Below are 23382 nucleotides of genomic sequence, written 5' to 3'. Positions count from 1 at the left end.
GACAGACAGCAGTCCGTCTCCTTCACGGGGTCGGGGGTGGGTGGGCTTTATTTCCCCAAATGTTAGGATCTCGTAAAGGAGCCAAACAGACAGGTAGGGGGTAAAATTTCAGGGTAGTAAAGACACACGGTTTAAAATCATTTTTTTTTTTTTTAAGTAAGTAACATAGGTCAATGCACCAGAATTCACGTGGCAGAAATTTTGCATCTTTTACAAAGATTACCTGGTAGAGTCAGCCCACAGTGAACGGAACGGAACAATTTCAGAAAAGCGGGATTGGGAGGGAAACGGTAGTAACGACCCCGCATTACTGGATCACTTCGCAGATAGTAACGCATTCCTAGAAGAAAGGCCGAGGGCTCAGAGCAACTTTCTCACCCGGGCTCGGCGTCTGAGTGCCAGACACAGGCAGTGACCGTGGTGCCACCTCCTATTCCCAAGGATGGGACACAGAGGTCTCATTCTCGAGCGGACCGAAGGCGGCCCGCCGTGCGCAAGCTGCGCTCCGACGCTGTGGCCCGTCAGCGCCCGGTGCCTGAGGGGAGACTTCCTGCCCCCTTGCCCGGCCCCACTGCCCACGCCTGGTCCCCGACCCCCCGTGGGGCACAGTCTGCTTGCTGAGGCGGGAACGGCTACGTGCGGGGTGCAAATTTCTCCTCCCCGATTCTCCCCTTAAAAACACAAGTTCCGTTTAAATTAGTGAAGTCACAGCATTAGCGACAGCACCATGTTACGGATTAGGTCGCCAGCTAGAGAGTCAACGGTGCAGAACCAGCATCTTGTGTGAGCAGCACTGCGCAATCGGCTCTGACGTCCAGAAGGAGAACCCGTCCACGCGCCGGCCGGCCCTGCACACAGGCCGTCTCACGGACGCCCCGGGTCGGGGGGCTGCCCCGTGGCGCAGCGGTCACTGCTGGGAAGCGTCCCGCTGAAGGGGAAATTCTGACCTTGAGCCTTTCCTGCTGTGTGTACCTTGACCTTCTCTGTGCCTGCGTCCTTACACAGGGGAGACCCGCTTGCTCTCCAAAACCTCGGATCGAATTCGACAATGTGCCCAACAGGCTAGAGTACTGAATTTAAACCGGTAAGGCAAAACCTAAACCAAGAACAAGTCAGAAGCCCTCAGTGTGTATTACATTTGGGCTGGTCAGACCACGTCTCAAGTGCTGGACTCACTCCTGCTGCCTTTTGGGAGCACGCTGTTCATGGGATCACCTAGCGTTTTACCTGCTGTGCGCCTGAAGCCCCCACTGCCCATGTGCAACTGATGCTTCTCCCCCTTTTGGGGGAAATAAAGCAAATGAGCAGATGTTTACTTTTGTCTACTTGATGAACTATTTCAGTAAGATCACTGTTCTTCCTTTCCAGAAGGTAAATTATACGAACAGTCACAAAGCGAATGCTTAATGTCTGTCCAATACTGTGACAGACTGCTGTGTCGACAGGACTTGTTCGTGATTTTCACGTTTTGTTAGTGGAACCTGCCCACCAAAGCCACCGCCAACGGGGTCAGAGGCAGGACAGTATGCTGTGACCCCTCACCTCTGCCGGGGAGTCAATAGAAGGCCAGAACACTGCCCTGCTTAGGGGCAACTGCCTCATCGTGCAGGGAGGACCGTGGGCTCTGTTCTTGGGGGCGGGTGTCCCCACCACGGTAACGGGCCCTGGAGTGGGCTGCACACGGTCTGCACCATCAGTGTGCCTTATGGAGGGGAGCTGGGCTTATGGTCACCCCGACCTCTGCAGGGGCAGGAAACAGGTCAGCCATGTGGGGTCAACCATGTCTGCGTGAAAGACCCAGTAAAAACCCTGATGCCGAGGCTCAGTGGCCTTCCGGCCCTGGTGGTGCCGTGCACACGTCACACGACACGCTGGAGAAGCACGCACGGTGCACACAACCCTCGGGGTGGGGGCGAGCGGGAGCGCACGGCAGGTCTCCGGGGGACCCCGGCCTGTGCGGCTGTGCCATTATGGGTTCCCTGGTGGATCTTAATCTTTGTCCCTCCGTGGTCACAGCCGGGGCCGGTCTGATAGCTGAGCACAGTCCTCCTGCCAGTGACCACCAAACCGAGGGAGGTTTTGCAGACCCTGCCTGGCAGGAGCCCTGTGCGGACCAGGGGTCCAGCAAATGCCAGCACACCCCTCCAGGTGAGTCTCCCCGAGCCCAGCGAGCCCAGCCAGGGCAGGAGCAGGGGCCCCGGGCCGCGCAGAGAACGGAAAAGCCGAGTAGTGAGGCCCGGACGTTACGTGGCACTGCCCTGGGTGGAGAATAAAGAGAGGAAAAATAACCTTTGAACTGATTTGGGATTTCTCATTGCCTTTTTAAAAATGAGTAGAAGCCATCTGGGAAGGGCACACCTCTGATCCTGGGAAGGACCCACGTGTCTGAACCCCGGTGACCAGGGGGAAAGGCCGAGGCGGCACAGCCCCACGCCGCAGACCTGAAGGCGGGCGGGCGGGTCTTCCCGCGGCAGGAGGCGCTCACACGCTCTCGGCTCCTGCCCACGGCAGGGGTGGACCGACTCGGCCCCCCACGCAGTCCAGGCACACAGGCTGCCGAGCAAAGGCTTGGTGGTCTCGCCGGCCATACTGGCTGGGGCGGGGCAGCCACGGTGGCCTCCCCGCCACGCTTTTCCACCCCGTGGCCACTCTCCGCTGCAGGGGATGGCAGGGCAGACCCTCCGAGGGCTGGGCGAGCCCCAGACTCCCGACCCACACCCCAGGAGCAGTCTGCATTTTTTCTACCTCCCGCACCCCGGCCCTGCTCTGGGCGTGTGTGCAGGCACAGGGACGCGTGTGGGCCTTCTTGCTCCTGAGCTGAGCGGCCGGGCTGGAGGGCAGTCCGGCATCCTGTAGGCGTGCTGAGCGTTAACCAGAGTCACCGTGCAGCTCGCATTAAACTCACATCGTCTGGCTTTCAAGTGTGTTACCGGGCTCCTCGAGCTTGCCAAGATCCTAAAACCACGCCACGGATAACACGGCACTGAATCAGAGCACCCCAGAGACACGTGGCCGTCACAGGAGGAGCACGGGGGATCGTGGGTTCTGCAGCCCACCCCGGGTGGGAAAGGAAGCGCACGCTGGACACGCTTTTCCTATAAAACTTCGATATAAACCACAAATGGCCCCACACCCCCCAGGTGAAGGGCAACCGTGATGTCCTGACCCGCCAAGGGTCTCTTCCTGCCGACGCCCCATCACCTCCTCGGGCCCCCCAGTCAGGACCGCAGGCTCTACCGGAGCACTCACACCCGTGTGCCATTTACTGTACGCGTGCCCGCACAACCCGCCTCAGGGAGCGGCTTGTGACCGCGTCACGTCAGTGCAGGTGCCCATACAACTGTTTTTAATCATCATCGTTTCGAGGACTAAGTCTCCACGTGACGCCAACCAGGAGTGTGACCCCTTCCACAAGACAGATGCCTTAATCACCGCCCTAATGCGAGCTGCTCAGTGAAGGGTGGGCAGAGGGTCTTGCTCTGGCCTTGAGCTTTCCCACCTCGTCTCAGAGCACACTGGGAGTGCAGGGGACCTGGTCGGATTCATACCAACTCTCTCATTTCTGCAAGAGAGCAGTAGTGTTCGTCCAGAAGGCCTCCTAGAAACAGCTTAAATCCAGCGATATTAAATGTAGAAATTAACTAAAATTTCAGAGGCGTTGGCGTTTGGCTCTGTTTTCTTCCTAAAGACACGTAAGCGGTTAAAACACACGTCCTCTTTGAAAGCCTGCAAGCCTCGCCTGCTGTATGAGGGACGGGACGGGAGGGGGCTACAAGCGTGAGGGCTGGAGACCATAGTCGCACACATGCACACGCACACATGCACGCACACACACGTGCACACACACGGTGAGAGTGCTGCATCCACAGCCCTGCCGTGCGGCAATGGCCACCTGGCTTCTGCCCAGGGAGGTGCGGCGACGGACATGGACACTACACCTGGAACCGACCCATGGACCCCCAGCCTCTGCCCGTCGCAGGTCTGTGCTCAGGGCTGGCTTGGCGAGCCGGCCCGACGCCCCCTCTCCACCATGCCACAGCAGGCCTTCTCTCCCGCCTCCACTGCTCGGGAAGGTTCCCTGGGCTGCCTAAGGTGCTGCGTCCTGGCTCCCTCCCTTGCGCTCCTCTGGGTGTACCCACTCTTCTCTGAGTGGCCATCGTGACAACCTACACTTATACGTGCGGGGGTCTGCTTGTTGGTCACGTCCCGCACCCCAACCCGCAGCACATCTGGGACTTCCACGCCGGAGGCGCTCGTGTGGCCAGCACGGGACGGTCCTCCAGCCACAGAGAGCGGATGGTCTCTTACCCGGAGCGACTTAGGAGTGGAAAGCTGCTGGGGCACCTGACACAGATGCCAGTGCATAAATGGGGCTGTTCTGAGCACCTGCTTGTGTGAGGCACTCTCCCCAGTTCTGGGAGGAGACTGGTGAGCAACCCCCCCCCCCCCCCAGCATCACCGGGGCTGGGAGCTAAGAAACGACGGTCTCCCTGGAAGTTACCAGTCTGCCTTTAGACCATTTCTTCACCCACAAGACGCCAGTCGTCTGAAGGAAGCACCGAGCCTTATTCTTAAGGTCTTACTATTACTGTAAAATGTTTCTTTATTTGGGGGGGTGGGGTGGGGCAGAGAGAGGCAGAGAAAATCCCAAGCAGACTCTGTGCACTCAGTGCAGACCCCCACGCGGGGCTTGAACCCGTGAACTGTGAGATCATGACCTGAGCTAAAACCAAGAGGTGCTCGCTTAACCGACCGAGCCACCCAGGCACCCCACCTTTACTTTTTATTGTTAAGTATTAAGTATCATGCTAATGACAGGATTCTTCACACATGCCCCTTATTAGGTTGAACAAATTCTTTTATTTCTAGTTTACTGAGAGATTTTATTAGGAATGGATGTTTGATTTCAGTCAAGAGTGTTTTTCCCCCTGAAGCTACTGAAATGATCATACGGATTTTCCCCTTTGTCCTGTAGACAAATTACACTGATTGATTCATCACAGTTGAACCAACCTTGCATTCCTGGAATAAGCCCCACTTGATCACGATGCATTACCTTTTTTATTTGTTGCCAGGCTTTATCCACTCCTACTTTGTAACAGAGTTTCGCGTCTACGTTCATAAGTGATTACGTTCCCAGTTTCTCATAATGCCTTTGTCTGGTATCAGTATCACTTTAGCACCAGAGAAGCGTTTCTTCCCCTGTTGTATTCCAGAAGAGTCTGTACAGAATTGGTATTGTTTCCTCTTAAACATTTGGTAGAATTCACCTGAAGCCACCTAGCCCTGGATGTGGAAAGGTGTGTAATTGCAAATGAAATTTCTTGACTAGATACAAGAGCTGTGATGGCTCTGGGTGTTTTCAGTAACGTGAGAGAGCTGGGGGAGAGGAGGAGAAATTACTGATATGCGCATGAGCATACGCCCTGTTCTTTTGCTGGGCAACTGAGGCCAACACGGGTACGTGGTTTCTGGGCCCCTGCAGCAGTGCGCTTCACGGGAGGCTCTTCTGCACTGGCAAAAGGCAGATGCATAGAACAGTCTAACGGGATGATGTGCATCTACTTAATTTATTAAGCAACGTATATTGCAACCTTAACAGTGAAATAAACTGTTTAAAAAATTTTTTTTAATGTTTATTTATTTTTGAGAGAGGGAGAGACAGAGTGCAAGCTGGGGAGGGGCAGAGAGAGAGGGAAACACAGAATCCGAAGCAGGCTCCAGGCTCCAAGCTGTCAGCACAGAGCCTGACGTGGGGCTCGAACTCACGAGCTGTGAGATCACGACTTGAGCTGAAGTCGGACACTTAACTGATTGAGCCACCCAGGTGCCCTGAAATAAACTGTTTTTAAAACAGACAAATTAGAAACAATATAAGGAACAACAGAAGGATTTTTGATTCTGCAGATTTAGTTTCAGTAGGTTGGGGAGAAATCTAGACATCGGGGGGTCTAGAACTCCTCAAATGTGTCCAAAGGCGGTCCAGGGCTGATAATGACCAGAACCATCATTCCGGCATTAAAAACAAAACTTCCCTTGGCCTTGGATGAGATGCCAGCATTTTCTGCGCTTACTTGTGTTCATAAATGAGGACACCTCTTTCAGAGAAGATGAAGAGTGTAGGTAAAGCATTAATAAGTGTGCTTTAAAGTCTAGCTTTAAAATTAGTTGTTTCCATCCGCACGACATGTTCCTACGTAGGTTCATGATTAAATATTTTTATTGTTGTGGTTTCGTGAACGGGACACTGTCTTCAATGTAACAGGCTGTGGTCGATACAGAAGAGTGTATGGGTTTGTGCATTTTTATTGGGGTCTCCTGAATCCTTGCCGAGATATACAGTCACACCATGTCTAAGGGGTAATTTTATTTTCTTGTACTAACTGTCATGATTTTTCCCTGCCGTGCTGTCTGGATAGAGCATCCGGGACAGACAGTATGAAATGGCATTGATGTTAGCAAACATCTTTGTTTTATCCTTCGCTTGGGAAGGACTGCACAGTCTATCTGGTGTGACGGTGAGTATTGGTTTAAGACAGGTAGCATGGATCACGTTAAGAAAGATCTGTCTGTTTTCAATGGACTATTGCTGGATTTGGAGAGGAAGCTAGTGTGTCTGTTTTGATCTGGAATGGGTACTGGGTTTTAACTTAAATGCCTTTTTAAAAGTCTCTAACGGAAGTGAGATTATCAAGTGGCTTTCAACTTCTACAGAGCCGTACGGACACATCTCCTAGTCAGTCGTTCTTGTATCCCTGGGGAAGAGGTCACCTGGTCACGGTCATTCAGTAGTCCTGTAGCTTTGTTGGCCTTACAGGATTTCTGGATCTTTGTTTATAAGATTTATCTCTGAGTTCCTGTTTTACTGTGTGTATATTTATACTGTGTGTCTTGATCAGATTTTAGAACTTAGGAGTAAGTTGGCCTCATGAAATGACTTAGAAGGCTTTGTACTATTTTCCTTGTTCCAGAAAAGTTTTGGGTGGGGTTTATTTTTGGCTTAAAAGAACTGGCCTATAAAACTGTCTGGTCCAAAGTGGTTTTGGCAACTTTTTGAATTTTGTCTCTGGTCTACTCAGGTTTTAGGTGTTTTAGACTCCACTTGGCTAATTTATATTTTTCCCGAACATGGTTCCTTAGTGAGCTTTTCAAACATATTAGCATTGGGGCCGTTCAATACACTCACAAAAATTCAAGCCTGTTTGTCTGGTATACAGTCCTCATGGGCAAATTTTGTGTGCATGCTTAGTCTGCATTCACTGTTTGGTATCATTTTTACTAATTTTGCCAATCATTTTTCCATTTTACATAGCTTTTGAATTTATTGCCTTCTCAGCCATTCCTTTTTGTTTTCCTTTCCTTTCATTTCCTTCGGTTTTGTTTTGTCTTCTGAATTGTTTACTTGGATGCAAGCTCACTTACTTCTCCTTACGGGTGAGCACAGCCTCCGGCTTGGCTTGCAGGGTGCTCGGCAGGATGCCCTCTGGCAGAAGCGGACTTTCGTCTGCCGACTGCACCTGCTACGGTGCGACCAGGAGCTGTTCGGTGTCCCCACGGAGGTCACGCCGTGTCCCTGGCCTCTCCTGACCATGGCTTCTCTCGGGTCCTATTCCCCACACTAACAGGACGTACACACAAAGCTGCTGAGGGTGGATAGAAATTGTCAGGTCTCCGGCTCAGAATCTCTCTTAGGAGCAGGTCACGCGCTGCTGCCCGCTATCCCGGTGAGGCCCCCTCCGTGGGCAGAAGCAGGGCACGCGGCTTTCCCTGTTCCCTGGGGGTGCTCTCGGTGATGGTGTGGGCCACCTAGCACCCCGGCTCCCGTATCCGCGGCCCACAGAACACGAAACCTTCCTGGCACTCAGGCGTGGGCTCCTTAGTAAGAAAGTTTCGGTCTCCACATGATCTCATGTGGTCGGGCAGCCGTGTCACGTGGGGGGTTAGTTTGTCACATCTTCCTCGGGTGCTGCCGTGTTCCTACGGAAGCGGCTGCTGACGTACTAGGATGTGATCCTGAGAGGTATTCCTCTGATATGTGAAGAGAGCTCAGAGGCTCACATTTCAAATGACTTTTCTAGGATTACCGAGCTTATAGAAATTTCTAATAATGTCACTACTGACAATAATACAAAGGTAAAGAGACTTGAAACGTGAATATAAAAACTACATTTGGAGGAAGCCTGGGCTAAATGTCAGCCACAGGCCGCTTAGTGACATCCAACCCTTGTTACGGGCAACTTATGAACACACTGTCACCTCTCCATGCTCAGGAGCCAGTACAGGAAAGTATTCCCAGGGTCCTACCGCATGAGAGAAAACAGAATATGAGGCAAGGTCTGATCACTAATTTTTCCCTACGATTCCATTATCCAGAAATTTCTCTGCTATTACCAACGAAAAGCTTGGGGGACATTACTTTTCTCCTCTTGGCAGTTACACACACGCCTGGCAGTTCTGCCCAGGGATGCATTTCTTACCAGGCACCTTTGAAATCGCAACCCGATCACTGACCCACACATCTTCCACTGCGGTCCCACCAGCACGCTCATAACCGAACGGAGTCACAAACACGAGAGGCAAGCTGGTCAGCTGGAAAAACTGCCCCCAACAGTCACGGCGGGCCGTGCGTGCGCCTTCTCCGCTGCTCCTGAGAGCAGGACTTCCGACGCTGACAGGGACCTGAGCCCACACGTGCTGACAAGCGCCACGGTCCGTCCCGCTGTGAGGAGCACCCGCGACACAGTGAGTGTGAAACGAGAGCACACCATGCGCGGGACGGCTCGCTTCGGTAAGCCCAGAAGCAGTGCCGGTAAGGAGGCGATCTTCTTCTATGTTTAAATAACCCACTTGTAGTCTGGCATAAATTTTAGCCGATTCTTACCAAGAAATGTCCAGGTGAGGAGCTAACATCTACACCTGAAAATAATATGCAAACGCAGACCTCGCCTACGTGCAGGATGAGGCCACGGTGCGGACAAGAACACTGCTAGCGAGTAGCTAGTGTTCAGAAGTCAGCAGTCCTTAAAGTCACAGCCGACTGACCTTTTTGGACCAAAAGACACCAGAGCCCTTCAAGGTTTGTGTCACCATATGCCCTGATTGCTTGAGTTGACAACCTTCCAACGCCAAGGCTCTGCCCACTGAGCTCGTACCCGCCAGGACTGCTCGTGACATTCAGGGTCCTGGCTTCCTCCACCTGCGCTGGACATAGGACAGCTGGAGGGGGCTGGGTTGCAACTCTGTCCAGGGATTTCCAGGCAACGCCCACTGTTCACTAAGCTGCAATTTGCTCTGCTGACGCTGTGGAGACAAAGCGACGGGCAAGTGAAACTTTCTACTCTCGTAGAGAAAATGAACCATCAATCACTCATCATAAGGAACGGGACAGGGCATCGGGGCTCCACGGGATGAATACGAGACGAGCTGCTGACACTCCAGCACTGCCACCTGCCGCACCTTAAAGTATCACCCACGTTCCACGACCACACGTCGCCACAAGTATTCAGCGACTGCACCTCAGTTTAACATGAGCTGCCCCAGAATGCAATTATTTGTATGAAACATTCACTTGTGCACACCTGCAGGGAGGGAAAAGACCCTCTGTTTGCAGGGAAATGGAAAGGAAGGCCGCTTCTGTTGTGAGGAAATGCAACTGTGACGTCAGACTCGGACACAGGAACGTTTGACTTCAGCGCGTCCTTTCGAAAGACAAAGAGGACGCGAGAGCCGTGAGTACGCAGGGACCGTGAGGGCGGAGCGCTGACGCAGAATCTGCTACAAAGCTCCCAAGCGATAGCATTGCTTATTAACCACACATGTTGTGATAGGTCAACGCTGAGGTCAGACAGAAACCATCAATTGAGCCATTTCCCTGAACAAAGCTCCAGGGTGCAATATTCTAAGCACTTTATTCAATAAAAAATGCTTTTAAAACGGTGCTTTGGTGATTGGGAACACTGCCATCATCCGTCAACCTGACTGCAGCAAAGTTCAATAAGCTAAATAATGAACCATTTAGATGATTTTCCCTGGGCCTCGGGGATTTGCAAACACTGCATCAATAAAGCTCTTTAAAAATTATGACAAAGTCTATTTTTTCATTTCAGATTTAAAATCTGTTAGGGATTTTTTTAAGTTATTTAACATGCTGCTACCTCTAATCATTGCCCAATCTCCAAAGTAGAAGGAAAATTGTAAACAAGCAAAGAATTTAACGGCAGGGTTACAGTTCCATTTAGTTCTCGTAATCTTGGAATCAACGAAATCCCTCTCTACTGTGGATTCCTAACTTAAGGCTTAAAAAGTGCTAGGACTTATATAGAAAACCAAAGAGAAAAAACCCTATGTGCTTCTTCTTCCTTCCTTCTTTTCCTTCTTTCTTTCTTTTTAGAGACAGCCAGGAGGGGAGAGAGGTAGCGGTGAGGGAGTGCGGGGGAGGGAGGGAGGGAGGGAGGGAGAGAATCCCAAGCGGGCTCCACGCTCAGCACGGAGCCTGCCGTGGGGCTCGATCCCACAATGCTGGGATCATGACCTGAGACGAGATCAAGATTCAGATGCTCGACCAACTAAGCCACCCAGGCACCCCCAAAATCCCATGTAGTTTCAGGAAATTCATATTTCTTTTTGGCAGGTATTAAGGTGAAATATGTAATATAATATTTTTAAAACAAATACAATTTTTCTTGAGAAACATCTGTGGTCTCAGCTTCCTGTGCTTAAGACTGAGAAATAATTCTTCATCCATAATCAAATGGGATTCTTGACAATTTCTAGCATGTTATAATACAGAACACGATGTATTCAACCCTTTCCTTACGTGAAAAGGAATGTGGTTCATTTCCTTTACAGAGCAGTCACCAGTGGCCTACACTTGTCTCCAAGTGTCCACCGGAACGCTGAGACGGCAACTTCTAGATCTTATAAATCTTAGCTATTCATCTTATAGTTTCTCCTACGTTTCCTGTTACCAAATACACATGTGCGCGCGCACACACACGCACACACGCACCAGATTCTTACATCTACATACAGAATGTAACACTCCCGGTGTTACAGGACGCTGACACCCGGAGGCGGCTGTGCCTGAGGGAGTGGGGGGCCTGGTCCTGCACACACCCAGTCTCCTCCGTACACAACGAGCTACACCCTCGAGCTTCTCGACAACCCACAGCACCGCCGCTAACCCAACGTTCACAGCCTGAGCCAATACCCCCCAAATGAGAGGGCGGGGTGACACTGTGACTCACAAAAAGACGCAGTCAGTCATCACAGTTCATTAGGTATCGAAAGGGAAAGGCTACAAACCCCAGGGCTCTGGTTCCCACTTGATGTCATGGCCTGATATTGCCAGGAGACTGGTTTCTGGATAATTACCAAGGTCTGCTCCCCACACCTCCCTGCACGGCCTGGGCCTCGGGGACTGGCCGAGATCTGTGCACCCCACATCCGCAGGGGGAGGGGGGCCCGCTGAGACTTGTGCACTCCACACCCACGGAAGAGGGGGGGCTCGGCTGAGACCCGTACACCCCATATTTGCAAGTGGAGGGGTCCCGGCTGAGACCCATGCATCCCACACCTGTGGGAGAGAGGGAGGGCCTGGCAGAGACCCATGCACCCCATATCCGCGGGGGGGGGGGCCCGGCTGAGACCCGTGCACCCCACATCCGCAGGGGGGAGGGGGGCCTGGCTGAGACCCACACACCCGAGAAGGAAGACGAGGGTCCCAGGAGGCACAGTAAGAGCACAGCCTGCCCCCCACACCCCTGCAGCACCACGTACCCTGTGCCCGGGACGTGCCAGAGGGAGACCCAGACAGGACGCCGTGGAGGTTAGGGTTCAGGATCAAGCGGATTTGAGACCCTGCTTTGTCTTCAGCCTTTTTCATTCTTTTCAGTGTAAGAAAACGAGTAATTCCAAGAGCAACAGAGTTACTGTAAAGCCGTCCAACAGTACCGGTGCTTACGAAACAGTAAGGGCTCCCTTTATCTCGTCCTCATCAACGAGAACCAAGGACGGGGCGCCTGGTGGGCGCAGGCGAAGACGCCCGGGCAGAAGTCGGGGTGCGGCACTCGGGGCGCCGTGGGAGGACCCTGCGGGGAAGGGGTGCGAGGGACGCGACAGCGGCCACAGGAGGGAGGACGTGCGGGTGTGGGCACAGACACCAAGAGGGGGCTCCAGGCGTGAGTTTGAGGGGGGAGAGGGGCAGCGGCCCTGGTCTGGGCTTTCCACGGCGAAAGGAAAACAACCCAACTTCTACCTTTTTGGCTGGTTTCTCACCGCCTTTAAGCTCTTACACGAGAAACGACGTGTTGCCCTAATTTCTAACTTAGTTTGTTCTGGTTACTATCAGATAATTTCTTGACTAAATAATCGAAGAAATGCCAATGTAACCAAATCCGCAAAAATGAATTTGGTTTCCGGAAAATACAGCAGTGCATAAAGCTTTGTAAAACACCACAAATCTGTAGGTGCTGTTTTCATCATTATGAAGTCACGTCTTTGTTTCCACTGGGGGACCTTGGAGGGCGCTGCCCAGGAACCGCTCAGACCACTGGCCCACCTGGCTCCTGGCTCGGGCGCTGGCAGCACGCCCTGGGAGGGGCCACGGGAAGACGGCCAGGACCCGGGGGCTCTCAGCCGTGGGTGCACCTTAGCGCGTCCCCAGAATGGAGAAGCGTCCAGCCCCACGAGGCCCACCCAACAATCACCGGTGGAACTGACCCCGTGCGCAGAAAAAGGCAGATAAACAAAACAGAAAAAAGACAATCGAGGTGTGAGCGCACCTGATGTGCAGACAGGATCAAGGGTGCCGATGTGTCCACCTGTGGCGCCCCAGGAGGCCACAGACAAGGGCTGAGGGCACCTCTGGGAACGAGACACATCAGGACGGTCACAACCCGCCTTCTCCCGCTGCAGGGAGAGGACACAAGCCCCTTCCAGACGTGCCAGCCTGGCCAGGGCTCCTCCGTTTGGCCCCGCAACACAGGCTGCACGGTCCTCTCTGCCCGCAGCCACAAGCTGGCTCGGCCGTTACTCCTGGGACGCCTTTCCTAACACTTTAAACTCACCGCTTACCTTGTGACTTCCTGACTGATTTTAATCACTGAAACAGGGTGCAATGGTTCCAGGCTCTGCGGGGTACGTGTGGGAGCACCCGCCACTTCCCGTTCCCAGCTGCACATTGTGGCCCTGAGCGTCCGCGGCCTCACCAGCTCCCCGACGCTGACACCCTGGCAGCAAAGCGACACCCAGTTTCCCTGCAGTGATGTTAATACAGTGGAAGGACCCTGCTCTTCTGAAATAACCTTGATAACGAGAATCACCAGGCTCCTCTCTTTAAAACATCAGACTTTTTTTAAAAAACTGTGATTTTGGGGCGTCTGGGTGGCTCAGTCAGTTGAGCCCCTGACTTCAGCTCAGGTCATGATCTCATGCTCTCAGGTCTGTGAGTTTGGGCCCCAAAAGCTCAGAGCCTGGAGCCTGCTTCGGATTCTGTGTCTCCCTCTCTCTCTGCCCCTCCCCCACTCATGCTCTGTCCGTCTCTCTCTCTCTCTCAAAAATAAATAAAGGTTAAAACACCCTGTGATTGGGGGTTATTGTATGATCCAGTTTTAGCAGGTAAAGAAACTTGTTTGCTTCCACGGTTTGATGACAGAATCATCTCTGAAGAACCCGGAGTAGAAAACAATACATAAGAGAACTGTGTTTAAAATATACTGGCTGTACAGGAATTGGACAAATTAATTTAACAATCTAAAAATCAAAAAATGATGCAAAGTTAGAAATGACTAATTTACTGCATTTAGGATTTTACTGTTTCGTTTGTCTTCTGCAGAGTTTTGAGACGATTTGCATCCCAATTCTCTTTTGAAATAGATACACTATATCTCAATTCTGGCAAAAGAACAAAAACAAAAAACCCAAAAAGCCCTGGAAATTTACTTGGAGGAGAGAGAGGACGATGAGGCAGGAACAGCCCAAGTCTCAGCAGCTTCAGGAAGATGGGACTTGGTCACAAAAGTTCTGGATTCTCTCATGTGCTTTCCGGTAACGGACTTAGACTTTCTGGGAGATGTGGACACACTGAGACCAAGGGCCCGTCTTGGAAAGGACCCTGACGCTAGGGGCTGCCAGCCGGGAAGAGCCGCGTGGCCCCTGGCCTGTAGCTAAGGCCTGCTAGAACTATGGTAAAGCTCGCCTCTCACCCCGTGAGAGAACTCATTCTCGTGCCTTCTGCGCCAGACTGAAACCCAAGGTGATGAGTTCTGTACTCTGACTCTCCAAGAGGCCCCGACTGACCTCGTCCGGGCTGGCGGCCTGGTAGGTACGGTTCCCGTCGCTGAAGTCCTGATCTGCCTCGGCGTACTCGGCCTCCCCGCCCACACCGGCTCGGGACTCGTACACGGGGCTCACGTTGTGGCACAGCGCGATGGCCTTCACCGCTTCGTGCACTCGGCTGCTGACACTTTTTCTGACTTTGGGAGCTGAAGACTGGGCTTTTCTCGGGGGCGTTGAACTGGCATTGTTTCCGCCAGCCTGGGACTGCATCTGGTAAAATACGGAATGTCATAAAGTTGAAAATACAATATAGTTGATGCTGGAGTTATTAGCATATGCTATTTTTATAAGCTAGTTAGCTAGGGATAGGAAAAGCAGCTTGGGGCACCTGGGTGGCTCGGTGGAGTGTCCAACTCTTGATTTTGGCTCAGGTCATGGGATCGAGCCCCACATTGGGCTCTGTGCTGGGTCTGGAGCCTGCGTGAGATTCTCTCTCTCTCCCTCTACTCCTCTCCCCTGCTCATGTATATGTTCTCAATCTCTCTAAAATAAAATACCAAAAAGAAAGAAAAAGAAAGAAAGAAAGAAAGAAAGAAAGAAAGAAACAAAGAAACAAAGAAAGAAGGAAAGGAAGAAAGAAACAAAGAAAGAAGAAACAAAGAAAGAAGGAAGGAAGGAAGGAAGAAACAAAGAAAGAAGAAACAAAGAAAGAAGAAACAAAGAAAGAAGGAAGGAAGGAAGGAAGGAAGGAAGGAAAGTAGCTCGGTTTGATTATGTGCTTTGATTCGGATTCCCTTCTGCAGAACAGCTATTACTACAGTTGTCATACATACCAAAATATTTGTTTCAATACTTGAAATCTGGGCGTTTCCTTTGACTAGATTCACTTGAGCCACGGCATTAACTTGCTAAGTCCTTAATAACTCATGCTGACCCTCCCTCTAACGATGGGGTTCGCTGAAGAGCAAACAGTAGACTTGTAAGTGCTCTCACTTTCCTTTGAAAGTGCCGTATCTCAAGGGGTGTAAAGCTAAAAGCAGGAGGAAAATGCTTATGCATCTTCCTTTAGTACGATAAATTAATCCATCTCGTGACAGCCTCTGAAGTTAGGGTCTGATTTCGTGCCTAACAATCACTACACACAATAAACACTGCGTTCTGAGGAAGAATGATCCCCGTGTCAGATTTCAAAATCGTGCCCTCTCGAGGTGACTCCCCATTTACACCGTGTTTGGCTCTTGTCGCACTCAGCCGTGTCCGGGGAAGCTCACCTTCGCCAGTGAGGCGGGCGGCTGCTCACTGTCCCCCATCCTGGAGGAGGAGTTGGAGGAGGAGGATGCCCCCCCCCCGCCCCCCCGCCACCAATAGGACCTCAGACATTCCTCAGTTAAGTTCACAGCCGCTCCTGAGTCCTCCCGAGACAGTGAGTCTCCCGCTCTCGGACGGCACGTGTAGAGCCGCTGAACCATGAACATTCTGCCCATCAAATTACAGGGTTGTCTAATGAAGGGTTTGCCTGTTCGGCACAGCAGCTGGCACTCAGACCCACATCTGCGTGCTGCTCACATGGCTGCGTCACAGCAGAGACCACGGCCGACTCCCCCTTATGAATTATGTCATGTTTATTGATGGCTGTATGATTTAATTTCACACAAATGCCATTAAAAACTATGCCCTCCATCACCAAATGCTTCCAGTGGGGAAATACAATCAGATTACGAAAGATCTGTTACCTTACACTGGACCTGGTAGACTATTATCATCTTAATAAAAAGACAGAATCTAAGGAATAAAATCAATTTTACATAAAAAGTACTGTCTAACCAACAGATAGCTAACAAAAAAGGTTTTTAAAAGAACTCTTACATGGAAATAAGTATTAAATATTTGTTGTTTTTATACAGTGACTTATCCTTTCTGCTTTTGATTCTTCTAGTAAAATAGCTTATTTGGAGCTATTAAAATCATACTAATGGATAATGTAAATTAGTTATTTTTTAAAAAAAAGATGTTCCCCGGTACTATTTCCAACTAGACAAAGATTACTAGAAGAGAAGTCTTTTTTCCTTTTCCTTCTTAGATTTTCCTTCTGTTAATAAATATTCTAGGTTACACAATACTTAGCCACCCAGGTGGCTCAGTCAGTTAAGCGACCAACCCTTGATCTCAGCTCAGGTCATGATCTCGTGGTTCATGAGTTCGAGTCCCGCATAGATCCCCCTGCCTGGGATTCTCTCTCTCTCCCACTCTCTCTGCCCCTCCCCTGCTCGTGCTCTCTCTCTCTCTCTCTCAAAATAAATAAACACTCAGAATACTCTGTCTTGAAATGAGTGACGTCCAACTCAGTAAAGCGTTTGGTTTCCAGTTTGTACTTGAGCTTGCGTAAGTGATCAGTACATACGATAAACTTACACGCATCATGGTTCTCATCTGACAGCGTCTTGAAAGTAAAGTATACGATATTCTAGTAAGTGTTACAGAAGAAAGAGAAGGTTTTCACAAACTAAACGCAAGGCAGACAGTCCACTGGAATCTGGTCAGAGCAGAAAGCACTCGGGGCAGGTGTGAGGAAGACAGGTCAGAAGCATGACGGTCAACACAGACGGTCCACAGCCTCCCAGAGGGCCCAGGGGAACCTGCGGACACGTGAGCCCCTCGTCCTTGGTGGGCGGGAGACTTGGTCCTCTCCCTGACATACTACGTGGTGACTAAACCCTACCAAAGACTGGCGAGGAGGCAGAGAAGCAGCCTCGGAAGCGGTGACTGGTCCTCCATGGCAACCGCAGCCTTCAATGCGAGGACCTTAAATAGACACCCCAGGGGTGTGAGGTGCGGTTACACAGAATCAGTGGGTCCACACGAGCGCAACACACACACTACCTGGGAACAGTCTGTGGGAAGGAACCACGCAGCCTGAAAAAAACTCTGGAAAATGGTCTACGTCTGCCGTCCCTCCGCTCGCGATCTGTGATCTGTGTACGCACAGGGCCCTGTGGGCCCGACGTCGGGACCTGGAGCGTCAGGACCGTCCCGGGCCACACCACACGTGTGTCACTTGCAGATCCTGCCGCCTACAAAGTGTCGGGCAGGTGCTGCGACTACTGGGCTGCAACCTTGTGGGAAGGCAAGTGATTCCTCTTCTCACAACCTCAGCTCCTGAGGCCCCGGTGAGAAGACGGGACTTAGGTCATGTGCCCCTCTCCCACAGAAACGCCCTACGTAATCCAGATACAGACCACACATTTACAGACGGATAACGTGGTATCTGAGGTTCACTACAAACACGGTGAAGGACAAGGGCTATGGATGAAACAAAACCCACTGTGCGTGGACACCTGCTGACGTGGACGACAGGGCGACGGGCTCACCACGGTACGGTGTGCCCACTGCTATTTATTGAAAAGGCAAAAAAATATGAGAAAGTCTTATTAATTATGAAGGGAAACAGAGGGACTGTTAAGAAACACATTTGAGGGAGCACCCGGGGGGCTCAGTCGGTTAAGCATCCGACTTCAACTCAGGTCATGATCTCCCTGTCTGTGAGTTCGAGCCTCACGTGGGGCTCTGTGCTGACAGCTCGGAGCCCGGAGCCTGCTTCGGATTCAGTGTCTCCCTCTCGCTGCCCCTCCCCTGCTTGTGCTCTCTCTCTTTTTCTCACAAACAAACAAACATTTAAAAAAATTAAAAAAAAATAGTAATAAAATAAAATAAGTCCCAAACTGCTTCTTGATTTATAAATTAGAACCGAATGTTTTGGGACATTCAAAGAAGTCTGCCGATTGCTGCACGAATAGACACAGCAGCTCAGGCTGGCTTCCGCAGACGGTGTCCGCGCCAGGGCGCGCGAGCTCACCTGCGGGCACGGATTCCTGAGGTGGCCCTGGATCTCGTCCATCGTGTCTGCTCCGTAAGACACAGTCCCCAGGTGCAGCCGCTTAAACACCATCTCGTTCTGGGTGAGGGTTCCTACGACAGGAGCGGCGAAGGCGAAAATCAGTGCACACACAGGAGGCCGGCAGGCCGAACACAAGACTTCCCCACCCGCGTTTCCACCCGCGGGCGGACGCTCTCCTCCCTGCTCAGGCTTCCCCTCAGCACGCTCTGCAATTCCAGCGCCCAAACTGTCCTTCTGCCGAGGGCCAGCGTCTGTCCTAGCTCCCTCCGCGGTGGCTGCCTGAAGACAGGGCGCACTCCGCCTTCCAGTTCACGCGCGTGGCCTGGCCCACATGCGAGTCCTGCCACATTCTGAGACAGGCAGGAAGGGGAAGACACGGCCGGTCTCCGGAGTCACACCCGAGGACGCCGCCTGAGAAAGACATCAGCCAGTCCCCGATCAGCAGGCCTATTGGTTTTTTAAAAACCCAATTTTGAAAAATCAGATGATTTCCGTTGAACAGAAACAGATGCATTTAACCCTTCGCGTCCATCTGTGTCACGTGGGGCGAGAGCACGTGGGCAGGAAGGCACATTCTCCCGAGCTGGGTCTCCGACCAGCGCCCTCCGCAGATGGGGAGGACCCTCCAGAGAGACAGTCAGGGGTCACCCCTGGGGACTGCCGGTCCCCGTGTGCCCGCCACTAACGTGTGCCTGCGCACAAGTAAGTACTTCATTCCCGGCGTGTGAGGAAGTCAGTCAGGAGAGGAGCACAGGTCAGGTTTATGAGACTCCCGGGGTCTGGCTTCCTATCAGAAACGTATACAGCCGAATACAGTGAGTAACCTCATGAAAGGCAGTGAGACAGAACATTATTTCAAAAACATGGTGAGTTTTCATTAAAAGTGACACACAAATTCACCTTGTTACACATCATGACTCTGGAAACCCCAAACTCTGTGAATATATATCACTTGATATAAAAATATACATAGAACACGTGCATATAATTTTTGCTTACTTGCTCTTGGGGACACGCGGACGCCTGTGAACGTGTTCGTCACGTGCTGCAATGACGTGCTGTCACACAGCCTCCCTGGGCTTTTCTGCACTTACTTCAAGGCACACGGAAGGACCACCCACGGGCTGAGGTCGTTACAAACGTGAATATGAACAACCCCATTGCCGATCGGTGATAATAAAAGTTGGGCTTTCCACACGGCTACGAGACACCCACAAGATATTAACTGATTTTTGCTTCCTTTGGCACACGTGACATTGAAAATACAAAGCGTTTTCCTATCTACCCCTGACTCCACACACATTAGTGAGAACTAGCGTTCAAGACAAAATAGGTCATCCAACTCGGAACTCCCACCAGGACACGGAGCCCACTTGAACGTGACAGGTAAGAGGAAAGCCCGTGCTGCCCGTCACGGTGTTAGGGGTGGCTCCGTCAGTCCTCCTGCACCAGTGGACACCATACGACAGACCTTCATGCATTTCAGAGAGCAGCTACTCTCACGGGTGCTTGTCTCATAAACTTTGTCTTTAACCCTTTTAATACCTTGAATAAATGGAACCCAAGTTTCCTGAAGTCAAAATTATGTGAGAAGGACAGTTTTTGGGTTATGTCGTCATTAAATAGAATTAGCTTAAAATAGTGGCTTACATTAAACAACGTAATTAAAAACAAGTCAGCCTCCAAATGAAATAAGGGAAGTTCTAGAAATGATTTCTATCAGAGATTTGAGATGAAAACGACAGTTCTCTTATCCGAAATCAAGACAATGAAATCATACGTTAATTCCTATTAGAATAAGCACAAAGTTCACCTCTATTATGTGTGCCCGGATGAGTTCTCTGAAAAATTATTTAATGTTGCTCTAATAAAAAATGTTTTACTTATCAGACTGACACAATCAGAGAATTTCCTGTCGACTTTTTCTCTGATACACACTGAACGTGAGACTGGTTTACAAAGGGCTGCGCTAATGAGGCAGCTCAGAAGTGGGACTGTGACGAATAATTCTTCTCCTAACCTGACTTCTTACTAGCGATTCTACGTATGTGGCAAAGAGAAGGATACCATGGCCTGACAGCGCCTACCAGGAGTAAACTTATTTCTTTAGGTCTTTAAACCGCTAGATGCAAGTCACAGAAGACCCTAAGTAAAGAGATGCGTCTTCTCCTCGCTCGCTGTCTTACGCCACAGGGACCGCGGGGACAGGCACTTGGGAGCGCGAGTTCACTCTGCGCCGTTACTGCTTCTGTATTAATCGTTCACCCCTTCTTCTCTTTGTAAACACTGAAGTAAAACTGACATATACTATCTATTTCGGGGCCACCGTCTAGTGACTCAGTATTTTGCGCTCCCCTAAATAATCTGCAAAAGTGCAGTTACCACCGGGCGCCATGCGGAGTTACTACCAGACCATCGACCACGCTCCCCGTACTGCACTCTTCGTCCCCGGGACGTACTTATTTTCTCACTGCGAGTCTGTCCCTCTTCATCCCCTTCACCTGTTTCACCCTCTGGCTACCACCTCTGTGTCTGGGGAGTCTGTTTCTCTATTGTTTGTCTGTTTAGGTTACACACGTTTGAGTTTCTCTGACTTGTTTCCCTTGGCATAGTACCCTCTAGATCCACCCACACTGTCACAAATGGCAAGGTTTCATTTTTATGGCCGAGTAGTATTGTATATACACACATCTTCCTCACCATTCATCTGTCGGTGGACACTTGGGCTGTGCCCGTGTCTCGGCCACTGTAAATAACGCTGCTAGGAACACAGGGGTGCAGACGGCTTTCTGAATTCGTGTTCTTGTTTTCTTTGGCTAAATACCCAGAAGTGCGACTATTGATCACATGGTAGTTCTATTTTAAATTTTTGAGGAACCTCCACACGTTCTCCAGAGTGACTGCACAGTTGGCATTCCCACCAACAGTACAAGAGGGTCCCCGTTTCTCCACATCCTCAGCAACATCTGTTGTTTCCTGAGTTGTTGATTTTAGCCATTCTGATGGGTGTGAGGCGGTATCTCATCGTGGTTTTGATTTGTGTTTTTTTGATGAGTGACGTGGGGCATCTTTTCATGTGTCTGTTGGCCAGGTGTGTGTCTTCTTTGAAAAATGTCTATTCCTGTCTTCTGCCCATTTAAAAAAATTTTTTTTAATGTTTTTATTTATTTTTAAGACAGAGGGAGACAGACCATGAGCAGGGGAGGGGCAGAGAGAGAGGAAGTCACAGAATCCGAAGCGGGCTCCAGGCTCTAAGCTGTCAGCACAGAGCCCGACGCGGGGCTCAAACCCACGAACCGCGAGATTGTGACCTGAGCCGAAGTCGGATGCTTAACCGATTGAGCCACCCAGGCGCCCCTGCCCATTAAAAAAAATTTTTTTTGATGCTACGTTGTCTAAGTTCTTTACATATTTGTGGATATTAACCCCTGTGAGACGGTGGATGTGAAAATACCTCCTCCCATTCAGTAGCTGCTCTTCCGTTTTGTTGGCAGTTTCCTTCATTGTGCAGAAGCTTTTCACTTTGATGAAATCCCATTGGTCTATTTTAGTTTTTGTTACCCTTTCCTGGGGAGACAGATCCAAACAAATGTTGCTAAGGCCAAGGTAAAAGAGATTACCGCCTGTGTTTTCCTCTAGAACTTTTGCAGTTTCTGGTCTTTAGTTCTGTGCTAGTTTTGTGGGTATAAGAAAAAGGTCCAGTACTTTCTTCTGCACGAGGCTGTTACTGCAGAGACAGTCTCTTCCCCATCCTGTGTTCTTGTCTCCTTTGTTGGACATTAGCTGCCATTCATGTGCGTGGGTGTTTTTGGCTCTTGACTGTTCCACTGGTCTGTTCGGTGCCACGCTGCTAGGACTGTGGCTTTGCTGACCTTTTAGAGTTTAAGGTACCACCATTTCCCGATCTTGTAGCGCCCAGCTCCTCCCACTCTTCCTCTAGGATGGCTGTTCTGTGCTCTGGATGCACAGCACGGCCTTGGACTCCCCTTCCCCTAACCGGTCCACATGGACCCCCATCCCCACCTGGCCTCCCCTTCTCCCCACTGGGCCACATGGACCCCCCCATCAACCCTGGCCTACCCTCCCCCAACCGGTCCACATGGACCCGCCCCCATGCCCCCTGGCCTCCCCTTCTCCCCACTGGGCCACATGGACCCCCCCATCAACCCTGGCCTACCCTCCCCCAACCGGTCGACATGGACCCGCCCCCATGCCCCCTGGCCTCCCCTTTTCCCCACTGGGCCACATGGACCCCCCATCCCCGCTGGCCTCCTTTCCCCGAACCGGTTCACATGGAACGCTCCCATCCCCCCTGGCCTCTCCCTCTCCCCACTGGTCCACACCCCCCCCTCCTCCCATCCCCCTGGCCTCCCCTTCCCCCCACGGGTCCACACCATCCTCACCAGACACACTCCTCCTACATCAGCCACAGGCTCCGGTGGCCGCACGGCCTCAAGATGCAGCCACCATTCTCCAAACACCATCAACCCTCACATTCCCATCGATTTCTAACACACTTGGCATTCATTTATGCGTTTGGCAAAAAACTCCCTTAAAGGCATCGCTGTGCACTGGCTTTTGGAGGCTGACGGATCAGGGTGTGCGCCCTGTTTGTTCCCGTGGGCCAAGGAATGTCACGCTCAGTGTGTCTGCAAATAAGGACGAGACCACGTACCTTGCCCAGCTGTGGCACAGGGTGAGTAAGATCATGTACGAAGAGCCCGAAGCACGAGGACTGGGGGTCCCTTCGCTCAAGAACCCTGCGGTGCAAAGGCAGAGAGAAGCGCACAGAGCAGGTCTGCTCCCAGGGGACGCTGAGCACGGTGGGCAGATGTGCGGGGTCTGCGGCCTCGGCCGCTGGAGGAGGATGGCAGTGAGGGCTGCAGAACTGACGAGTGTCCCGTCACCGAGGGCATCCAGGGCCTGACTTCGTCCTGGGGACTCCCGCGTGGGTCACAGTGACTGATCAGCACAGTGGTGGTGACGGTGGAGGACAAAGTCGAGGAAGGTCTAGGAGACCAGGGACGTGGTGGCAGGGCTGGAGACAGACAAGAGGGTGCAAATCCAGAGGCTGGAGAGGCCGGGAGTTTGCTCGGGGATCTGGGCTCCGCAGGGCTGGCGGGGAGGGGGCCCGGCATGCCCGGGGGCTGTGCTCTGTTGATGGTGTCCCCGTCCCGAGTTCCCCAGCACGGAGCAGCGGGGCCCGCCGT

General features: G+C 51.6%; 1 protein-coding gene across 5 annotated transcripts in view; it reads right to left on the bottom strand.

Moving 5' to 3' along the window:
- ATP9B (ATPase phospholipid transporting 9B (putative)) overlaps positions 1–23382 on the bottom strand; it is a 248910-nt gene that overhangs the window by 33024 nt on the left and 192504 nt on the right. For all 5 annotated transcript variants that reach the window (XM_047828023.1, XM_047828022.1, XM_047828019.1 and 2 more), the window contains 2 exons: positions 18131–18243; positions 14299–14547 (listed from right to left, as the gene is read on the bottom strand). In XM_047828023.1, the coding sequence (XP_047683979.1) occupies positions 14299–14547; positions 18131–18243 (362 nt within the window). The remainder of the gene's footprint in view (positions 1–14298; positions 14548–18130; positions 18244–23382) is intronic.

Source organism: Prionailurus viverrinus, chromosome D3 (genome assembly GCF_022837055.1).
Source record: "Prionailurus viverrinus isolate Anna chromosome D3, UM_Priviv_1.0, whole genome shotgun sequence".
Taxonomy (NCBI): Eukaryota; Metazoa; Chordata; class Mammalia; order Carnivora; family Felidae; genus Prionailurus; species Prionailurus viverrinus.
Note: the sequence above shows the minus strand (reverse complement) of the source record. Positions and strands in the feature narration are given on the sequence as shown.